At 38.2% G+C, this 20,811-nt stretch overlaps 1 protein-coding gene across 1 annotated transcript in view; it reads right to left on the bottom strand.

Annotated features, from left to right (window-relative positions):
- Positions 1-8,308: 8,308 nt before the first annotated feature.
- Positions 8,309-20,811, bottom strand: part of LOC136872301 (large ribosomal subunit protein uL24m) — a 57,966-nt gene continuing 45,463 nt past the window's right edge. Inside the window, exons 3-5 of the mRNA XM_068227318.1 lie at positions 20,599-20,801; positions 20,373-20,509; positions 8,309-8,490 (exon numbers count right to left, since the gene is read on the bottom strand). Coding sequence (XP_068083419.1) covers positions 8,354-8,490; positions 20,373-20,509; positions 20,599-20,801 — 477 coding nt within the window. The 3' untranslated portion in view covers positions 8,309-8,353. The remainder of the gene's footprint in view (positions 8,491-20,372; positions 20,510-20,598; positions 20,802-20,811) is intronic.

Raw genomic sequence — 20,811 nt, forward strand, 5'->3', positions numbered from 1 at the left:
CCTACCACCAGCGGTCAGGCCAGTGCTTGTCCCACGGTCGCACCTTCTACACCGGGTCTCCCTGAATTTAGTCTCCACCAAAAGTTCAAATTAAGTCTACCAGTGTCGGATAACACGGAATGTCGGATAAGCGAAGGTCGGATGAGCGAGACTCTACTGTACTATGTTTGTGATGAAGGACTGTGATATTCTGTATAATGCCCATGTAACGACTGGCCACCGTGGACATGACCGAATGATAAAATGCTTAAGGTCAAAGTACCATAATATAACATACAGAGATGTCCAGATTTATCTTAAGGCCGGTCTCCACTGATTAACATTTAACAACAACATGTTAAATGTTAACTGGTGACACCATCAGCATGTTAAATGTTAAAAACTGTTTCATTTAACATTGTGTTCACACTTAATAAACATGTTAAACTTGACATCCTTTGTTTATATACAGGTACACGGGCGCCCGCAGGATCTTTTCCAGGGGGGGGGGGGGGGGGGGGGCACATTAACAATTTTCTTGAATATAAAAACCAATATAAATCAGCAACATTAAATTGTTTATAGAAACTTCCAGTTATAACATATGCTAGATGACTGTCAGTAATTTCAGTTTATGAAATAATCTTGTATGATATTAAACAATTGAACATCAACATCTTTAGAATTCCAGGGGGGCAAATGCCCCCCTTGCCCCCCCTTGCGGGTGCCCATGTACAGGTAGTTCATCATATCAATTTATGGTAATACATTTAGATGGTGTCTAGTATTTTTAAATAAGGACAATGGACTCAGATGAAGAGGAATTGGCCTTTGTTATTGTCACTGTTGCTACTTGTTATGATTTAGAAATGCAGTTTTATTAGGCACATTTTCTCCCCTCCCTCTGCTCATTGCTTCAAAAGCAAACCACTTTGAAGTACAGGGTATAAACTTCGTCCGCTCCCGACTACCGAATTTTCTGAACTTTCTGCAATTCTCGACTGTACTGGGAGCGGAGGGACGGTAGTTTTTTTTTCTATTTACTCCCGGGAACAATTATAGATATTTCGAGTTTCTGGAAACTGTCAGCTTTCTTCGCTTTATATCTGTATTCCTCTGATGAGACATCCCACAAATAAGGCCTTTCTATTATATCATTAATTAAGTCCAGAGTAATCTCCTTGCTCTACTCCATTTCTGACTATACATTTTAGTATAGTGCAGAGAGAACGACACACGTGCGTGTACTGTATTTGTAGCTTATAACAAAGAGAAGGAGTGTTGCGGAGTGTTGTAATTATAATCCTACTTCATGAGGAGCACGTCGTTTGCGTCGTTTAGGTTATGTGTTGGCATGGAAACAACATGGAAGTTGCGGAAGCTGTGCCGACAACGCACGAACAACGAATTGACTTGACATGTTTTCCACTTGGAGCGGAAAACACGCCAACATGTTAAAAGTGTTAACTCAACATTCTGAGTTAACATGCAAAGTCAGTTGGAAGACACAATCATAATATACATGTCAACTGTAACATGTTGGTGTTTTAAATGTTAAACAGTGGAGACCGGCCTTTAGCTTATGTGAGCCTTGTTTACAAAAACAATAAGGTCAGAAGAAAGGAATATTGATGAAGCCTATGCTATTCAAGGAGTTAAATTCAGGTTCAAGTTGATCTCACTGACTTCCAATCGCAACCAGAAGGAGACTATAAATTCGTAATGGTTTATCAGGACCATCTCACTAAATTCATTGTTCACAGCCCACTTAAGTCCATAACAGCTGAGGAGGTATGCGAAAACTTTATTGACATTTTAGAATTGTTAGGCGCTCCCTCAGTGTTGCAGTCAGACAATGGTTGAGAGTTCGTTAACAAAATAATGAGCATCTTAACTGAACTATGGCATGATTTTAAGATTGTGCACGCCAAACCTAGACACACCAGAGTCAAGCCAGCATAGAGCGAGCAAGTCAAGTCATAGAAAATATGCTAACACATGGCTGCAGGAGCACAGCACCACGGAGTGGAACCGTGCACTAAGGTTTGTCCAGTTAATAAAGAACAGCGTAAATTTTGGAATTAAAAGGTTCCCCGCACGAAGCAATGTTTGGATGCCCTCCTAAACATGGTTTGTCTTCAAGTTTATCTAATGAAGCATTGGCAAATGTTCCGTCTAAGCACGACCTTGAAAATGTAATTAATCAAATTAGTGTTAGCAGTGAAAAAGGGACTGAAACATTGCAGGATACTGATCATAACAAACCTCCAGTGCAAGAGGATAACATACCAACAGGAACAGAGGTTGAGAACAGAGGAAGAATGTGCTCCTGACAACGTATACTGCCTGACTGATTTGGACGAGTCAACCCGTACTAATAAAAAACACAGAACTGAGGCGTACAAGTGCTTAGAAGAACAAGCAAAAATAATGCAGCAGTGCTCAGATCGTCGTTTGCCACCAGTGGAAAAAGGTTGTACAGTGAGAGTTCTAGTTCCCGACTATGATCGAGGAAGAGGAGATGCAAGGTCGATCTTGGCTGTCGTCCTCGAGGCAACGGCTCATGGCTTCTACCGAATCGGGACGAGAGATGGTGTGCTGAGCCAGCTTTACGCAAGGAAAAATATTGATTGTGTATAAATATTTCTGGAAAGGATGATACAATATTCGACTGTGACTACGACTGCGACATTTTGTTTCAGGTTCCAATTCACTACTTGCACTCTTAGAATAATCTCAGAGGAGGAAGTTCCAGCAGAGAAAACTGTTGCCTTGAGGACAGTTGCGATGTCTCAGTCGATGGTGGGTGGTCCGGGATTCTTCAAATGCAACTACCAGCACAAATTTATCATTCTGCGATGCTTTTGCAAAAGGAAAAATGTGTTGTGCAACTCTTAGCTATGGTGCACGTCTTTGCTGCATTAAATGAATGTGCAATTCTGGTTTATTCATAAACTAAAATGCAACTTTCAGTGGAGCAATTTTTTTTCTATTCATGTCATATAATTTTCATGCTACTTTATATAATATGACTATATTTTCAAATTGGAGCTCATAAAATGCAACTTTTGAAATATAACTGTTTTGTTATTGCAGCACCATCGTTCAAATTCCTTACCTCTTGGCAGTGAAGGTATACCATCACTAGCGATGGTGCCCTATCCCTAGTGAATGTGTATTGTTTAGCGAAACTGGTATCAATAATTCACTTTCACAATACTTTCACTATAACATATACATTTCAGTGGGCTAGGCAGACTGACAGCATCTTCTGGCCCTGTGAAGAAACACTGCTTCAGTGACAGCTAAGCGATTTATGACAGTTGATCTGTTGAGGTTCCAACCAGCTTTGGCCTGAGGACATATAATATGGACACTCTTCTTACAGTGAGTGTCTGTACATATTTTATTGTGTTCCAACTGTGATCAGTCTGGTTGCTGGCATACTATCACGATTGTCATAGACATATGCCTACATAATTATGGCATACAGGTAAAAGATAGAAAAGTTAATATTTCTAGATAGTTGTCTGCATGATCCTCTTTAATGTATGTGAGTCACTACATGTGAAATATGTATAAATCTACCGAAACGACGCTGACGTATTTGAGTGCCTTCAAATACCATTGGACTGAGCCAGGATCGAACCTGCCAAGTTGTGGTCAAAAGGCCAGCGACACAACCGTCTGAGCCAATCAGCCCGGCTAATCATTTTTCATACCTGGCAAATGCTGGGGTTATACCTTAATTAAGGCCAAAGTCGCTTCCTTACCGATCCTAGCCTTTTCTTATCCCATCATCGCCATAAGACCTATCTGTGTCGGTGTGAAGTATAGCAATTTTATAAAATAAAACCCTTCTATCTATATTATATGAAATAGTGTGCTGCTTACTACTATTATTTTATTCACTTTTGGGTTATGAAATTCACGGCATTGAATCTGTAGTAAATAAAAATATCCCTTGATTATCTCTCCTTGCTCACTATTTACATTAGGAACCCGCAATGCTAACATACACGCTAACTCAGGAAATTCCGCTAGAGTACTCTGAACTTCGTGACTTGCACGTTGCCTATAGGTGGAACATTACAGATTTTACCATATAATAATATCTTAAGTGGATGAAAGAAGACTGCCAAGACAAGTACGGGAAAGACAGATGACGGAGAAGAGGAAGAGCAAAATTTTGAAGGATGGACACTCTGAAGAACAGCACAGGACAACAGAACCTGGACTGGAACACAGTGTTGGATGGGAAATGGTAGAGAAATAGAAGGAAGTGGAGAGGAAACTTATTTGCGCCTAACCAACGTCAGCTGAGGAAATTGGAAATTATCATCTCAAATGAAAGTTAAGAACACAAGTCTCTCGTACTTGCTGCTGTTCCTTCAAACCGGCCAGATCTTATAGCTCCTATCCGCACATAGATAACTCCACTCTTCCGTCAGACTCCATCTACCCAGTACCAACCGTAGAAGATCTCATCCGGTTTTTAACACTCTCCTTGATGAACATCTTTCCATACCATCGCCCCTTAATATTATCCCATCTCGAAGCAGCAGCCAATCAGGCATTCAATCTTCATTTTCAGGCCATTCACACAGGATTAAACACACATTTCCACTTTCATCGTTTAGAAACCCAAGTGTAATGCAGATTGACCTACCTTCCTCACAGACTTCAACTCTTCACTGTGTGAGACAGTGCAAAATTTTCGGCAAACAGCGCCTACAAGAGTGGCCCGCCCCTTCAGGGTGGGGAATGAAAACGTTCATAGATAGATAGAAAGGAACTCTGTAGAAAGAACTTAAGGTCACCATGTAATTTGATGAAAAGAATCATTTCTGGTTTTCAACGTAATAAAATTCCACATTCTTTTGCAAATAATTTGATGTAGGTATAGTTTATTGTAAATTCTTTATATTTATGACTTGAAAATTAATTTTTAAGTAAATAGTTTATAGCTTCTTCTTCTTCATCCATTCCCTTTTCCAGATTCTCTCTGGGTAGGATAGTGTACCAAAGCCCTCCACCTTACTTGATCTTCCCATCATTCCTCTTCTAGTACTTTATTGCTGTCAACTCCTCTATTTGCAATACAGTCCACAACACAGCTCCTCCATCTCATTCTAGGCCGTCCCCTAGGCCTCTTTGCAGTCTCTGTATCCACGAATGTTCTTTCTCTTTGGTATTCTCTCTTCTGGCATTCTCATCATGTGTCCAAACCATTTCAGCTTTGCTATATCAGTCTCTTCTGGAAGTTTACACACTCCCATGCTTCTTATTCCCTCACTTCGTATTCTATCTCTTCTTGTCTTTCCCTGTATACTGCACAGCTATTGCTCAGAAAGTGCCACAACCACTTTCACTACAATGTTTTCTTACTCATTACATTCACAATTTTTTCTCTCAGGGAAATTTGTATTATGCTTGGTAAACTTTAGATTCATTCTGTCACTGGTTTTGCTCTATCTTTTGTTTCCATGTAGGTTTAGTGTGTTGATATTATTGTTTGTTTGTTTGTTTGTTTATTTACCTTCCAGACAGTGTTTTTCTTGAAAACATGGGTAGAAGTCAGAAAGTGTACAAGAAACAAATTCTTTGGTAATAGACATCCTGTAAATATAATCAAAACAGTGATTTTTTGTATCCACCTGAAATAACTCTTGAACCGTTTAATATGCTGACATTGTTTTCACTTTCGTTAATGGTATTAAGGGGCTCATAGTTCAACATGCAGTACTTTTCCAGGCTTTTGACAAAATTTATCGCCACACATGTTTACAAATGAGAACTGCTGCTGATATACTATCAAGCTTACGCTCATAGTTACTGGGACGTCGCACAGCTCGCAGCACAGAATAATCAGTCTCGAGAGCATTGGCGATTACCCCTGTCGAAAGAATTGGAGCAAATCGGGCATTTTAGATTACACGTTCCACTCATGTGTAATGGTGGTTCCATATGCAGCCATGTACATCTTGCTCCGTCTCAAGTTCGAATAATGCGCGCCTCCAGTATCCGGGTAGTTGTACATCTTATCACAAATTATACAGGATTATTCAGCTAAGATGTCCACCTCCAATAAGTCGTGAACAGTTTACGATATTGACATTCTGTTTTCACTTTCGTTTATGGTATTAAGAAGGGGGTCATTGCTGAGCATGTTGTACTTTTCCAGGCATTTGTCAAAATTTATCGGCTCACACGTTTCCATATGAAAACGTCATTTCACGCAATAACTGCTAATGGTATACTATAAAGTTTACGCTCATAGTTACTGGGACGTGGCACAGATTGCAACAGAGGAGAATCGGTCTCGAGATCCGTGGCGTCAGTCTCGAGAGTATCGAGCGAGAGAGTTGCCCATCACTATATTATCTAGATTGTAACCTTCCCACATAGGAGGCTATTTCTTAGATAGCCACTCGTCTGTTACGCCATCAGGTATACCATCAATTTTCCCGGCGACAATATCATGGCAAGCTCGGAAGTGTTGAAGACAAGAGGAAGAACCATTTAAGTTAGGATTGCCCAGCCGACGAGCAAACTGATGATGATAATGCTGCTGCTTGTTGTTTAAAAGGGCCTAACATCGAGGTCATCGGCCCCTAATGGTACGAAATGAAATGACAAACAAAAAGTTCATAATCATTCACTGGCCAAAATAAAAACTGTCATGAAGAATGAATGGATGGACATGAAACCAAAACAATCAGTGGATCCGACTAAAAAACGATCATAAATAATAGTAGTACTGACCAAGGGGCCACTTCTAAAGCAAAATCCTGAATCGAGGATGCTTTTTGTAGAAAGGGGTACAAAATAGAGGTCAACGGCCCCTCATAATAGTACTTATCGCTTGTAAAGTAGAACCATGGTATTTGTCATGTTGGGGTACCGTACTAATCAAAATAGCGTAGTCTCACGGTGTTCCACATATGATGGTACTACTCACAAGTATTGGATGTCGTACAGGTAACGCAGACCTATGGTGTTTCTCACATAATGGCGCCACACATGGGCAATGCAAACCGATGGTGTTCCTCACCTAGGTGTACTAAACACGGGCGAGGGTAATCCCGTGGTGTTCCTCACATAGTGGGTACTAAGCGCAGACAACACAGACCCACGGTGCCGCTCATATAGTGGTACTAATCACAGGCAACGCCCAGACCCGTGGTGTTGCTCACAAGGGTACGACTCACGGGTACTGGAAACCCACAGTGACACACTCTCTGCTGCTACTAATTACAAACCTATTTCGTACCTAATATAGTGGTACTAATCAAAAGTAGTTTCATGGTTCTAATTCAATCATCCCTTGGTCGCCCCTTACGACAGACAGGAGATACTGTGGTTGTATTCTTCGTATGCATCCCCATCCCACAAGGGGTAGACAAAGAGAAAAAAGAAGGGATCCGTCACTTCGAAAAATGAAGTAACGGACAAAGAAAGACAAGGGCCACGAAGGCCGTGAAAATTAAAGACTCCCTAGGCCTCGAATGCTCTAATACTGTCGGGGTCGGAAAAGAACAAGAGTTGACCAAGGGAAGTCGGACAGGATAGATGAAAGTGAGGAGTCTGGCACAAGTAAGTGGAAGCAATGCCAGGACTCAGCTAAGGGCCCCGTGGTCTCCAACCCATGCTTCAAAGCTGAGAGCCCCTTGGGCTCCTTTTAGTCGCCTCTTACCGCGGGTGTATTCTACATGTGCATCCCCCACCTGCAGGGGGTAGTGTGTTTGGTCCGCGAGAGGTATTTTATTTCCCTCAAGTCCGCCGGCAAGCCGGTTAGGACCCTCCTATCCGCCACCTGGGACGCGCCACGTGGGAGTATCACCTCTTCTCCTGCTACGCCAGCCTAGTAGGTTCATGGGACGAGCAAATGAACTGGCTTTTGTTTGAACTGACAACACGAGTTTGAAGATAAGCATTACATATTTGTCAGCAATTCCCAAATAAGTAACCAACAAAAATCAACATTTGATTTTATAGTCGATACATTTCTCTAAAAATATGATAAAAGTAAGTTGGTTTTATATGATATGTCATAATAAGCAATGTCACACTAGGCAATTTTTTAAATACGGTGTTTATATAGAATTTAGACGGGATCATTAAGATTTTGCCATTAAATCCAATACGTCGATAAAAGTGATGTCACAGTGATGCATGTCCTAGCCAAGAAATTCTGAGTATCATGTTCATTTTGGAGGAATAGGTGGATAAAAAGGGTTTAGAAGGCCAATGACCTAGATGTTAGGCCCCTTTAAACAGCAAATTGTGAAAGGGAAGTTTTCTATATTAAAGGAAAGATTATCTGAACTATATCAAAAGAATCTTTATTAATCTACAAATCTTACACTAAACATTAATACCAATATGTTTTAGCAGGAGTTCTTTCCTCTTTAATTCCCATATGTTCCATTATGTCCATCTCAAATGTCTTCAGTTTGGGCTCAAATGTGATTTTAGAAAGGTCATCTTCAACAGTGTCCTTTTCAGCAGCTGAAAAGTGCAATTGTTAGTACTAGTCATATTTCTTTATCATTTATACAGGCATTACACAAGTGATATTCACAGTTCCATTATATTTTCATAAAATGCATTGCTAAAAATAAAATCTTTTATAACAAATTACATTATAGTAAAATCTTGGTATCTGTCACCCTATAAACCATCAGTTTCTGTTAACAGTCACAGTGTTAAAATCATGTCATTCCTTTCACTCACTCAGCTATGTAGCAGGTGCAGCACAGTCTGAGACTTCAGTCATTGTTTACGTCTAGCGCTGTGAGTGTGACTGTTTGTAGTATAACATGTGTTTTTTTGCATCATGTTGCTGCTCAAATTGTACTGGTATTCTTTGCAATATGCTATCACCAGTTTGACTTGAACTGCTAAAACAGCTGAGAAATGTGACAGCCAATAATGTCACAAGTAATGCAAATGTAACTGAAAGCTACTGTATGTTTCCAAAAAGCAAACCATTGTTGGTAAAATGAAAGCTCACAGAATGATGAAACTGGTGAGAAATGATCAGTTAGACACTACTGTATTATTATTATTTATTGTCTTGTTTTATATGGCGGGACACTGGCTATGAAGCCTGCTAAACTGTCCGACCATACATACACCTACATGAAAGTTATTTACAATTTAATATCTTAAGGTATCACTGAAATGTTTTAATTAACCTAATAACTTGGCTATGATCTAATTCTATGTATGTTATGAATAATATTATTTATTAACCAGGTTTGACAGAGTTTCTTAAAGTGGAGGTGGTTTGACACGCTCCTAATTTCGGCAGGTAGAGAAATCCAAATTCGACTGGCGGCGACTACAAATGATCTACTGTAACCAGCTGAGCAGTGAATGTGAATGCTTAGTACTGAGGTGGATCTGGTAGGAATACTAGAAGGTGATGCTAAGTAATGGAATTGTGCGGCAAGATATTCAGGAGTGTTGAGGTTCAGTACACGATGTAACAGAGAAACGGTGTGTAAATTTCGTCGCTCTCCTAAGCAAAGTCATGAAAGTCTATCAAATGCGGGAGAAATACGGTTAAACCTTGGTATATCTGAAATAAATCAAACACATGTGTTATGTACCTTTTGGAGCTTGATGGAAAGTGAAACGTTCAGGTTACTGTATATTACGTCACAGTAGTTGAATATTGGCATTACCATACTTTGGATAAGCAATTTTCTTACATTTTGGGGGAGTAAATCTCTGAGTTTCTTAAGGGAATGTAAGGAATAAAACACTCACCGGCATATACCTATTACATGATCGTTCCAACTAAGGTTTTTGTCCATTATCATCCCTAAGTTTTTAACTGTGTCTTTGAATTGTAGCTGAGTACCTCTTAATGTTACTGGGTGAATATGAACATCTGTGAGGCGTGCGTGAGTTTTTTGCGTAGCTAAAAGAATACACTGCAATTTTTGGGCATTGATTTTTAGTGCATGTTCATTGGTCCACTTACATATTCTTTCTAGGTCGTCATTCATATTCGGTAAGTCACAAGGGTGTACATGTGTGTATATTTGTACGTCATCTGTATGCACTTGATACAGACAATGTTTAATTACTTGTGTTAGTCCTGAAATGAAGATCGAGAACAAGAGTGGTGCTAGCACTGACCCCTGTTGTATTCCAGTCTCTATAGATTGCCATGAAGAGAAATTTTAACCTGCTGATATACACCGCCAGCGATCAGAGAGATAGGAATACATCCAGGATAGTGTGCTTTGTGAGAAGTTAAGAGCATGTAATTTTGCCATCAGTAAGTCTGTGTCAACGCTGTAGTGATTGTAAAATATTTATCTGACCTTGGAAAATTTGACTGTGGGAAAAGAAGAATAATCGTATATCTGTATGTTCATATGTTTATTTGTTGGACTCTAAAAAGAAAGCGACTGTGTGTGTAAAATGGTTAAATTGGTTTTTAATCTTTAGATTGAAAGACTGACTTGTGTAATATTGAACTTGGTTGTTTTTCTATGTTTTCTGTATGTAAAAATATCTAGAGTTATTGAATTACTCTGATACTCCTTTAAATTTATTTGGTTATTGTAAAAAAAATTATTAGTTCTTACGAGCATCCGAAGGTAAGATAGAAACGTTTGGGACACGGTGTTGCTTGCTTGCTTGCTTGCTTGCTTGCGAGCTTGTACTCTTACTTTTCAATGCACTTAGGTTGTTAAATTTACTAACTAATTCTGTATGTTATTTTAAAATTAGCACCGTGAAGTTTGTAGTTCAGTGTGATGTTTCTTCTTAAATCTATGTTAACATTAACTTGCGTCACTGATGGCTTCAATTGTAATTTCCTTTTATTATTATTATTTTTGGAAGTTCCGATTGGAATGTTATTTTTATTAGTATTATTATTTCAGTGAATTCTATTCTAATTGAATCACCGCTAATTTCGTTTCACCAGCAATGCCAATACATTCGCACCGCCTGGGTATGTTCCCAACCACATCCCATCTCCGTCCCTTAGTTGTCATGTTACCCAACCTGATAGTTACTTTCCGTTGTTTTCATGTGTTAATCGTGTGTATGCTTTCAATATTATTTGATCGTGTCTGAAAACTGTCTACCTCATTACTTTTATTATTATTATTATCATCATGTTTTAATTTTGTGTTTGTGTACACCGGAAAGGTTACAAATGTAGTCGAAGGCCTTACTAAGGTCTAGAAGAGTTGGAACAGTAACTTCTCCCTTATCCATAGCTACTCGTATGTCATTTGTAACTTTAAGTAGTGCAGTAGTTGTGCTATGATTGCTTCTAAAACCAGACTGATATTTGTCAAGAAGTAAATTGTTATTTAAATATGAGGTTAGCATAATTAGCATAATTGTTCGGTTCTTCAGTCTGCCAAAACTAATTTTGAGTAGTAAATTTATAAACTATCTGCAAAAGAAAGCATATGGTATCTGAAAAAGAAACAAGTTATTTGGTTAACTGATTAAATTCACTGAAATGAGAACTTCAGAGAATATATTTGTCATTAAAATAATGGATAATGACACTGAAAATCCAAAGCCTGTTTCCAGTAATTTTAAGGGCACCTTCTCTCAAAGCACTTATATCTTGTCAATATATGAATTTTTCATCTTAACCGTGTTATGTGGCTGAAAATGTTAATAATATACGAAACATGTACCGCTTTTAACCACTAACTTTCCTTAAGCAACTAATGTATCGACAAGGTGGAAAATAAAAAATAATTAGTTGTTAATCTGTTAAAGTGTGATACGGACCATGAAGCTGATTTTATGTAATCTGCTTTGTCCAGCACAAATCTCACATGGAGTGACTGGGATTTGAATCATGCAACCCAGCGGTGAGAGGCCGGTGCGCTGCCGCCTGAGCCTCGGAGGCTCACCAATAGTGGATAAATAAAGAGAAATGGTGGTATGTTATATATATTACTACAGCAGATCTACAGAAAGCCTGTGATTCAGTCAGCAGATGGATGGTCAATGCAAAACTGGGCAGAATAGGAGTGTCAAACAAAATGATTAATGCTACTGTATTATTAAAGTAAAGGAAGACTTAGTGGTAGGAGAAATGCATTCAAATATTGGACTTCAGCATGGGTGCAATCTATCAACTATACTGTTTATTAAAGATATACTGAAAAATGAAGGCAAGGGGAATATTGCAAGGCCATGTCTTTAAAATCAAGAAATTCCTGGCCTGTTTTTTTCAGACATCCTTCTGATCTCTTTAACATCAGTTGGAATGCAAAGCAGCTTTTTATTAATTTGTATCTTATGTTTGACAGATTGGAAAACTTAAAAGGTTATTTTTCTCAAAATCCCTTATACACTGGCTGGAATTTCACTGTAATATGGAATAAAACATAGAACAATGTCTGTTTATTAAATAGCCTTCAAAGTCAAATCCAACTGCTTCAGTGTACAACCTCCTAGTTTCTCCTCTGATGTTTCCCATTCTTTATACACATCATCTTGTCCTTGTACTCTTCCCAGATATTGCAACATATACAGTACAGTGTGTGCTACCTTGTACTTCCATATTTTACTCTATCATAGGCTAAGTCATGTCGCTGCAGCCATAGATGTCCATCTCGAGCCAGTCTTTTGAACTTGGTACAAGTCTTTCAGTTCAACTGAGTACAGTTCAGTTGTCATATTGGTGTGTGGCATGTGAGCACAACAAAGCTAGTTTAATATCAATACCGCCTAACAAATCAATTGTTAATAATTGGAGACTCCAATGCAAAATGTTGTTAAGCACATTTTTTGGAAAAAATGAGTTTTTGCATCTCTGCAGAGGGCGATTGTCAGCAACTGCTGGTTTACAAATTTCAAACATTAAAATCCTATGAGCCTGTATTTGAGCCATTGACGTATAGTGACATTTGACTATTTTCAATACAAGAAGTAAATAAATCATATTACCAATCAAAAATGCAGTTAAGTCTAGTAAATTCAATAATAAAGTTGATAAGTCCAAATAATGAAGTCGCTCAGCCTAATATTTAAAAAGGTGCGTTAGAATGCTTGAATCTGCACGTCGGCTATCTTTCAAAGATTAACTTACTTAACATTTATTATTCATGCTGTCTGTCATTAGCATTACTGTCCTAGATAATTACAAAGAACTGTACACTTCAATGTTGAAATCATCTGTACCACGCATCTCTACCTGTCACCAAGCATTGTTTCGACACTGGTTAATATGTGGGACCTGAAAAAAATATCTAGTTTTATACTGGAAGAGTAAGCAAAAATTGCATCAAATTACAGAAATACGATGGGCTTATCCCGATTAAAGACGCAAAACTTAAGGACATCGAATATCTGCTACATTTCGCTCCACAGGAGCACTTCAGGTTTTAGAGAACAATTCCTCCTGCAACATTAAACTCTGACGAGGATAATGATGAATACGAGTGAATAAAGACTTCAGATGCATACCTTAATTAAATGGAGCACTATTGCTTGATTGCACTTTTAAAAACAATTTATTGAAGTTAATAAATATCCTAATCCAAAGTAAAAAGTAAATAAATCCAAATTCCTATTTTTTTAATAAACCTTGCAAAACAAATTATAAGTTCATGTTTATTGTGTTATCTACCTTCTGTCTGCCTTGTCGCTTTGTTAATGTAACATTATGATAATTTTATTGTAAAAATGAAAACTTGTTTCTTTATCTCCTGAAAAATGAAGGAAATAGACTTATTCTCATCTTGCACTGGAGCCTCCGATTAACCATTAATATACAGTACAATTATTGTACTGTGTATTTTGTAAATGGGTGTTTTAGTGAATATATATACATATACACAAGTAGGCATTGATAACAGCAATATTTTATAACTACATTATTACATCTATATTAACTTACACATAACTCGGGCCTCAGATCAAATCTGTAGACTGTTCACTTCAATGGACATGACCCTGTTACCATTAGAAGCAATTAAATAATGTACACACATATAACAATTCAATACTCACACTAAATGACTACTGGGTGATGAATAATCCCCAGAAAGCTGTCAAGCATGGACAAATTTCTGTTCCTGGTATTTCCACAAACAATCTCATTTATCTGTGGTACTCACTGCAGATGCCAAAGAATACGGCCAAGTATATAAGCTACAGAGACATTAAAGTTTAAACTTATGTGAACTACAGTACGACACATAGTTTACCTTGGGGCAACATACGACAACTGAACAATGTGGACTGAAAATTATTTCAATTTAATTCCTTATTAACAGAACTCTATGATAAGCACGCTTCTGTTCAACAGGCAAGGGTTATGTTTTTTTTTTCATTAATTGTAAGTGTAATTAATTACCATGATATTTAAAATAATCCAGTAAAAATCTCAAAAACTGTATGTGGTTATGAGTAAGAGAAGGCCAAGAGTGCTAACTTATACTCTATCTCAAATTACCTGGGAGATAAGAATAACAAGTCCAGGCACTTGCATGTTGCAGTTCTGGTCACATAAAAACATCAGTCAAGAAACCGTGAGATCGATAACTAGTTCAAATAATCTGTAACTAACATATTATAAGAAGAATACAACATTTATACAATCACCAGAATGAATCAAGATGATATTCAATACAATTTTGAAGGTTAATGTATATACTGTATAAGAAATAAAGTCTAATTGATTGAGTGACTCCACCTTTACAATACAATACTGTACAATATTTTTTTATTTTATTTTAAGAAAAGGGACATGTTTCATCTCTTCTATTGTGAGACATCTTCAGCCTAAGCTATTATGGTAAAAACACATGATAATCTTAATGCTAAGAACAATGACAGTTCGTGTAAGTCTTAAAACCAATTATTTGGATAGTAAAAGTCCCATTCAGCTTATAATATAGAAAATGAATTGAAAAGATGGTCATAGTGTGATCGAAATATTGAAATAAACAATATCACAAAATCAATATCAGATCTAAATTATCTAATTCAGGAGTCTATAAACTGAATTGTACCCACTGTTCCGCCAGTTATATAGAGCAAACAGGACACAGCTTATCTATTCATTATTCAGAACACGTTAATGCCATAAAGTATGGTAAATTTGTCATATCCTAGGGACTAACAGGCTGGGGACTGGATTGGGTTCTAATGCACTAGTGGCTCTACAATAATAACACCAAATAAGGTGGCTTAATGCCAAACCATCTATATTGAAAGATTACTGAAGTTCACTGTCCACAATAATACAAAATACACAAATATATACAAGTGATAAAGATTCTTTTTGCTGCTAGGGAACTTCCTACTCTACATACATTTAAGCTAATTAGGTAGTCTTTGGCTCCCTATCTTCACTTCAATTATTACTTGTGAACACTTATCTTCCGAGATGAAAGATGGCTTCCACAATGTCTTCTTTCTTCGCTTTACGTGGTTACTAACACTTTTTAACGCTCACTAACTTCACTCGCTTCACACACCTCAACCCAAGAGAATGCAGCCTTGTTGCCCTATAAGCGTTAATGTCTGTATGGGTTGCTGGGTGTGGGCTCTGTAGCTGTACTGGATCTACTCCTTCCGTGGTTACCTCTTCCCAACTGTCTGTTTTGCCGTCGGTAAAGTTCTTTATCCCCGCTGGAGTCTATGACCTGAATGCTCCACATCTCTTACGTGAATTTTCCCTTATATGGCTTCTGTAAACATTAGTGAACTACCCGATGGGCTCCTCCGGAGACCTCCAACTCGTCCTTAATAAGAACAACCAATGTTCCTTTACAGTCACTTCCTCTAAATAAGTGTCTTTATAATGCAGCTATACGAATCTGAGGATCGGATCCTTGCCCATATACTTATGCTGTTCCCTGGTCACCTATTGTTCCCTGAAAGGCTTTCGTACTCGCGGTTTTTTGACTCTTCTGCTTAAGTGTCGTTCCAATCCTCTACTCTATCATCCAAGCTTAGATGATTTCCCTGCAACCGCCTTAATAATACTTTTCAACAGTGAGTTAGTGATCACCGATGCCCTGACTGTTAGGTTCTGACTCCGAGCTCTTACTTGATTACCATCTCACGGCCTGACCGGCTTATTGCTCTAGCTCTGTTCCCCACTGGCTTTCTGCTCCCAACTCATCTCCTAATCTTTTGTTACCTCCTTAAGTCACCTTTGGTGTTCTCGAAACTACCGCGCAATGTCGACTTCGACCTCCTCGTGATTCTGATTTGTCGTTTTCCTATTGGTCAGTAACATCCCTTTCCTAATGAGGTTATCTTTCAATTGTTCTGGAAGCTTGAAATATCTGAAACTTTCCATCTACGTGCGTCCTCTAAGCTTCGTTCTGCTGTCCTTTGATCATGTACACACTGTGATAAGGGAGTTACAAACATCCTGTTGTGTACCCTAATGTTTCACCATGCCTAGCTGGTTTCAACTTTTCAAAGCTGCATTGTCTTGAGATTTCCAATATATGTCTTAAAATTATTTCCCTATATAATTATATTATTCTGACACCTTCAATCCTTGGACCTGGCATTTTCACTACTGAATTGTGAGATACACTTGGATTGAGTCTCCTCTTTCTGTTTAAGTTTTTGACTCATATTTTACATTACTCTTTGTACTAGGAGGTTGCGGTTCGACTCTAGGTCGGATCGTTTGCTCAATTGTGTACAGAATGCGGGCGGCGGCGTCTCAGCCATGAGTAGTCACACGTCTGACTACAATCATCCCTTTTCCGACATTGAACAAGATCTTTCCATCTTACAAATAATTAATAAAGGCATTCTTCTCAATATATACAAAAATATCTTTATTAACACTGATCAAAGAATTAACCCCAATAGTAATCAAAACAAAATTTCTGAAACTCAACCACGAACAATTCTAGCGCTTTTAATTCATCCGTTCCCCTCCACTCGACTCCCTCTACTACCACTCCTCTCATCCCTGCTCCGGAACATGCTGCTCCTAGTTCACAATTAACAGCAAACAACAGTCCCATACGAAGCCATACACGAGCTGGCTGGACAAGGGAGAGAGACAAACAGGGCGGAGAAGTAAGTACTCAGACACCGTAAAAACACTTTGTTTATTTCAATATTTCGTACAAGTCTCTTATCTTTTTCTTCTTTTTCTTTTTCCTTCTTAGATTTTCAAAATAATATATGCTTTGCAAGAACTGTCCGGCCACATAATACAATTCAACTGAGTTATTCCACCTACAAACAAGCCCTGTTTGATCAGATATTCACATACTCAAGGCTTCCAACACTAGATCACATCAACGTTTTCCAAGTTTGAACCAATTTTAACACACTATGACCATCTTTTCAATTAATTTTGTATATTAAAAGTACAATGGAACTTTTACTATCCAAATAATGGTTTTAAGCTTTACACAAACTGTGTTTTAAAAAAATCCGTTTTTAAATGTGACTGATTGAGTCACCTTGACTCTTCAATCTATATATATAAAATAAGAGTTTTGTCTGTACATTGCTCAGAATTTGAAAATTATGGTATTTCTGCATCAATCATGTCCACAGTAACAAGAAAATGCAGTTTTTACTTTTCCATATCAACGCCGAGCCCCGACAAAATGGGTAAACAGAATTTAATGAAAATCGGTATATAGAGTCGATGAATAAGAAACTACAGTTTAACCTATAAACAATGTTATTCACCCAGGGTGAAATGGTAGTTTAGGGGAAGGGACCTAAAATTTAATTTTTAAATACCGGTACCTATGTTCTTGGTCCTATGGAAAAAATACTACATAACAAAAGTTACAGAGAATATAATTTCCGATCATTTATGTCTTATTCAGTTTTACCGTACCGACTATGATAAGAGTGGTATTTCAGACCAGAAGACAATTAATAATGTGACGGCCTACAATATCAAAAGCACGTAACATAGATAAACAATAACATTACAGTGACCTTTGTTTGTTGTAATGTTCTTTGTCTCTTATGCTGACATTCAACTCCGATAGATGGGATTACTGCTGCGTACCGAGTATAACAGCCTAACTGAATATTGGCGGGAAATAGCTGAGGAGTTAGATAACTTTCTTCTTTAGCATGCCAATCCTCTGGTTCATACATTTTCTGATACTCTGTTTTGAATGAGCAGTGTGCGCACTTAAGTCAGAGGCTCAGTTAGTAGTAGTAGTAGTAGTAGGAGTAGTAGTATGAACTGGTCTGGAATTACAATTTAGCCCTTTCCAAATTATAGTACCAGAATTCACTAAATAACTCAAAATTCAACCTTGAAAAGAGCCGTTCCTTACGAAAAGCTTCTTCCTCTTCACTTTCATTAAATCTACATGAATTTTATTCCAAATTAGCAGCGAAGATGTGGTTTCTTCTCTGGCTTGGAGGAAAAATTGCCTCCACATCAGAGGAGTGAATTGAGATTTTCGGACTCATCGGGTACTCCCAGAAAGCCGATAAGTAAACGGGCATAGTTTTTGCCCTGGGACTATCCACTATTTGAACACCCTCCCCCCCCCCCCCCCCCTCGCCGAAAAAAGGACTAAGATTGTTCACGGATCACGGATGTCTGCGTCTTGGTCGTTCCAGCTCTGTAGCTTTGGACTGTTAGTTCGGCAGCATAGTACTGTTCGTTAAAAGTGAGAAAATGTGTGGTTTTTCATTTGATCGAGTATTTCATATGAAGGCATTGCTTTTAATCGCGCCATTCCTACTGACGTCATTGTAATGACCCGTGTTCATTTCAGTTGGGAAAACCACTACGAGAGTCTTTCTGAGAATCTATAAAGGCAGGCGGGGAGTGAGTGTCTGCCATTATAATGAAACGCTCCCCAACCTGATTGTGACTGACGGTAGGCAAGCTGGCCTACCAGTACAATGAAAATTCCCTAACCCAGTCTTCATATGAGAAAAGACGTTGCTGACTTGCCCGTCGTGCTTCTAGGGCAACCTTGCTCACAATGTTTACTTTACCTAACCTAGAATTCTGTATCAAATTTAGAATTCCGTAGCGAAGCACGGGTACATCAGCTAGTATTTTAATATATGTCATTGTTCTTAGCATTAAGATTATCATGTGTTTTTACCATAATAGCTTAGGCTGAAGATGTCTCACAATAGAAGAGATGAAACATGTCCTTTTTTCTTAAAATAATATAAAAAGATAATACTATATTGTATTGTAAAGGTACAATCAATTAGACTTACTTTATTTTTTTTATTTTTTTGCAAGCTGCTTTATGTTGCACCGACAGAGAGGTTTTATGGCGATAATGGGATAGGAAAGGACTAGGAGAGGGAAGGAAGCGTCCGTGGCTTTACTTAAGGTACAGCCCCAGCATCTGCCCAGTGTGAAAATGGCAAACCATGGAAAATCATTTTCAGGGCTGCCGACAGTGGGGTTCGAACCCACCATTTCCCGAATACTGGATACCGGCCGCACTTAAGCGACCTTATTTCTTAATGAGACCGACAATACGGATTTACTATGAAATTTATTTCTTGCGATAGGTTAATGTACTCACCAGTGTCGCCTGCGGAGGAAAGATAGGTTACTCAATCCCTTCCATATCATAATTGTCATCACTGTTCACATTTATCACTATCGTTCAATGGCATCGTCTGCTAACTGGTCTGTATCCCACATTCGTTTTTTTTTCCCATCTCAATGACGTGTTTTGCACACATTTCCAAACATTGAGGGGTCACTAGTTCAATCTCTTCCAGCAGCAGTTATCTTACTTCTGCAAGGGTGAAAGATTTGTTGTTCCTAGCCACATGGCCTTTAACTTGATTCCAGACACTTTCAATTGGATTTAAAGAACAATGGTATGGAGGTAACCTTAAAAATTGCCTTCCCGATTGCAATGCAATATCATCTACTCAATACACGCCACATGAGTCCTGAACACCAAGACAAAGACCAACTACCAACTTAATAATGATATATTACTAAATATTAGCATGAAAGAAACTCGTAATAATATGCAAAGTCACTAGCGTGCCAATAACACCCAGAACACAGCAGCAAACAGAAAACACATGAGTTGTATACTAGTTAAATGAGCCGCTACTGAATACTGCAATGGCTGTTCCTCTGTTGACATATCGCCCCTCTCACTAGGCACTTTAATGTACGAGTATCAATTATAAATTGAAACTAAAGAGCTTTCTAAAAGTGAAAAGTGAAGATAAACGGATTTAGATGACGTACATAACTTTTACGTGGAAATAACATTACTTAACACCTGTAAAGAATTTTTAGCACCTTACCAAAAGATAGACAGTACCACCACATTTACCATGGTTTTTTTTTTCGTATTTACTTTATCTCCCAGGTTATTTGAGATAGGGTTTAGCTACTTTATGAATGAATGAATGAGTGAATGAATGAATACCTTTATAAGAAGATCTTGTCTTGTAATCCATAGTCTCTTCTGCAAGTTTAGGGATTGGAATGATCCTTCCACTCCTGTTGGAAACTCGAACCTTCTCACCAGATTCTGTGAACCTCCACTCTACTGTTGTGGGTTGCCTTTAACAGAACAAGAACTCAAGCATGAATTAACACATTAATCATATTACTTAAAACTTACAAGCAGAGGAAACAGTGCACACACTTACAGGTCAGAAGGATCAACCAGTGCGACCTGGTCTGTAACAAGCAAAGGAGCTTCTGATTTTACTTTAACTCCAGGAAAGTCCTTGTCTCTTCCAATAGTTCGTAAGTGGCAATTCAGGCCTTCAACAATCACCCAGTTTCGTTCCTGAATAACTTGCATAACAATTCCTTGCTTCCCCTTGTCACGGCCAACTAACACTTCAACCTGTGAACAA

The sequence above is a fragment of the Anabrus simplex genome, chromosome 4 (assembly GCF_040414725.1).
Source record: "Anabrus simplex isolate iqAnaSimp1 chromosome 4, ASM4041472v1, whole genome shotgun sequence".
NCBI lineage: Eukaryota > Metazoa > Arthropoda > Insecta > Orthoptera > Tettigoniidae > Anabrus > Anabrus simplex.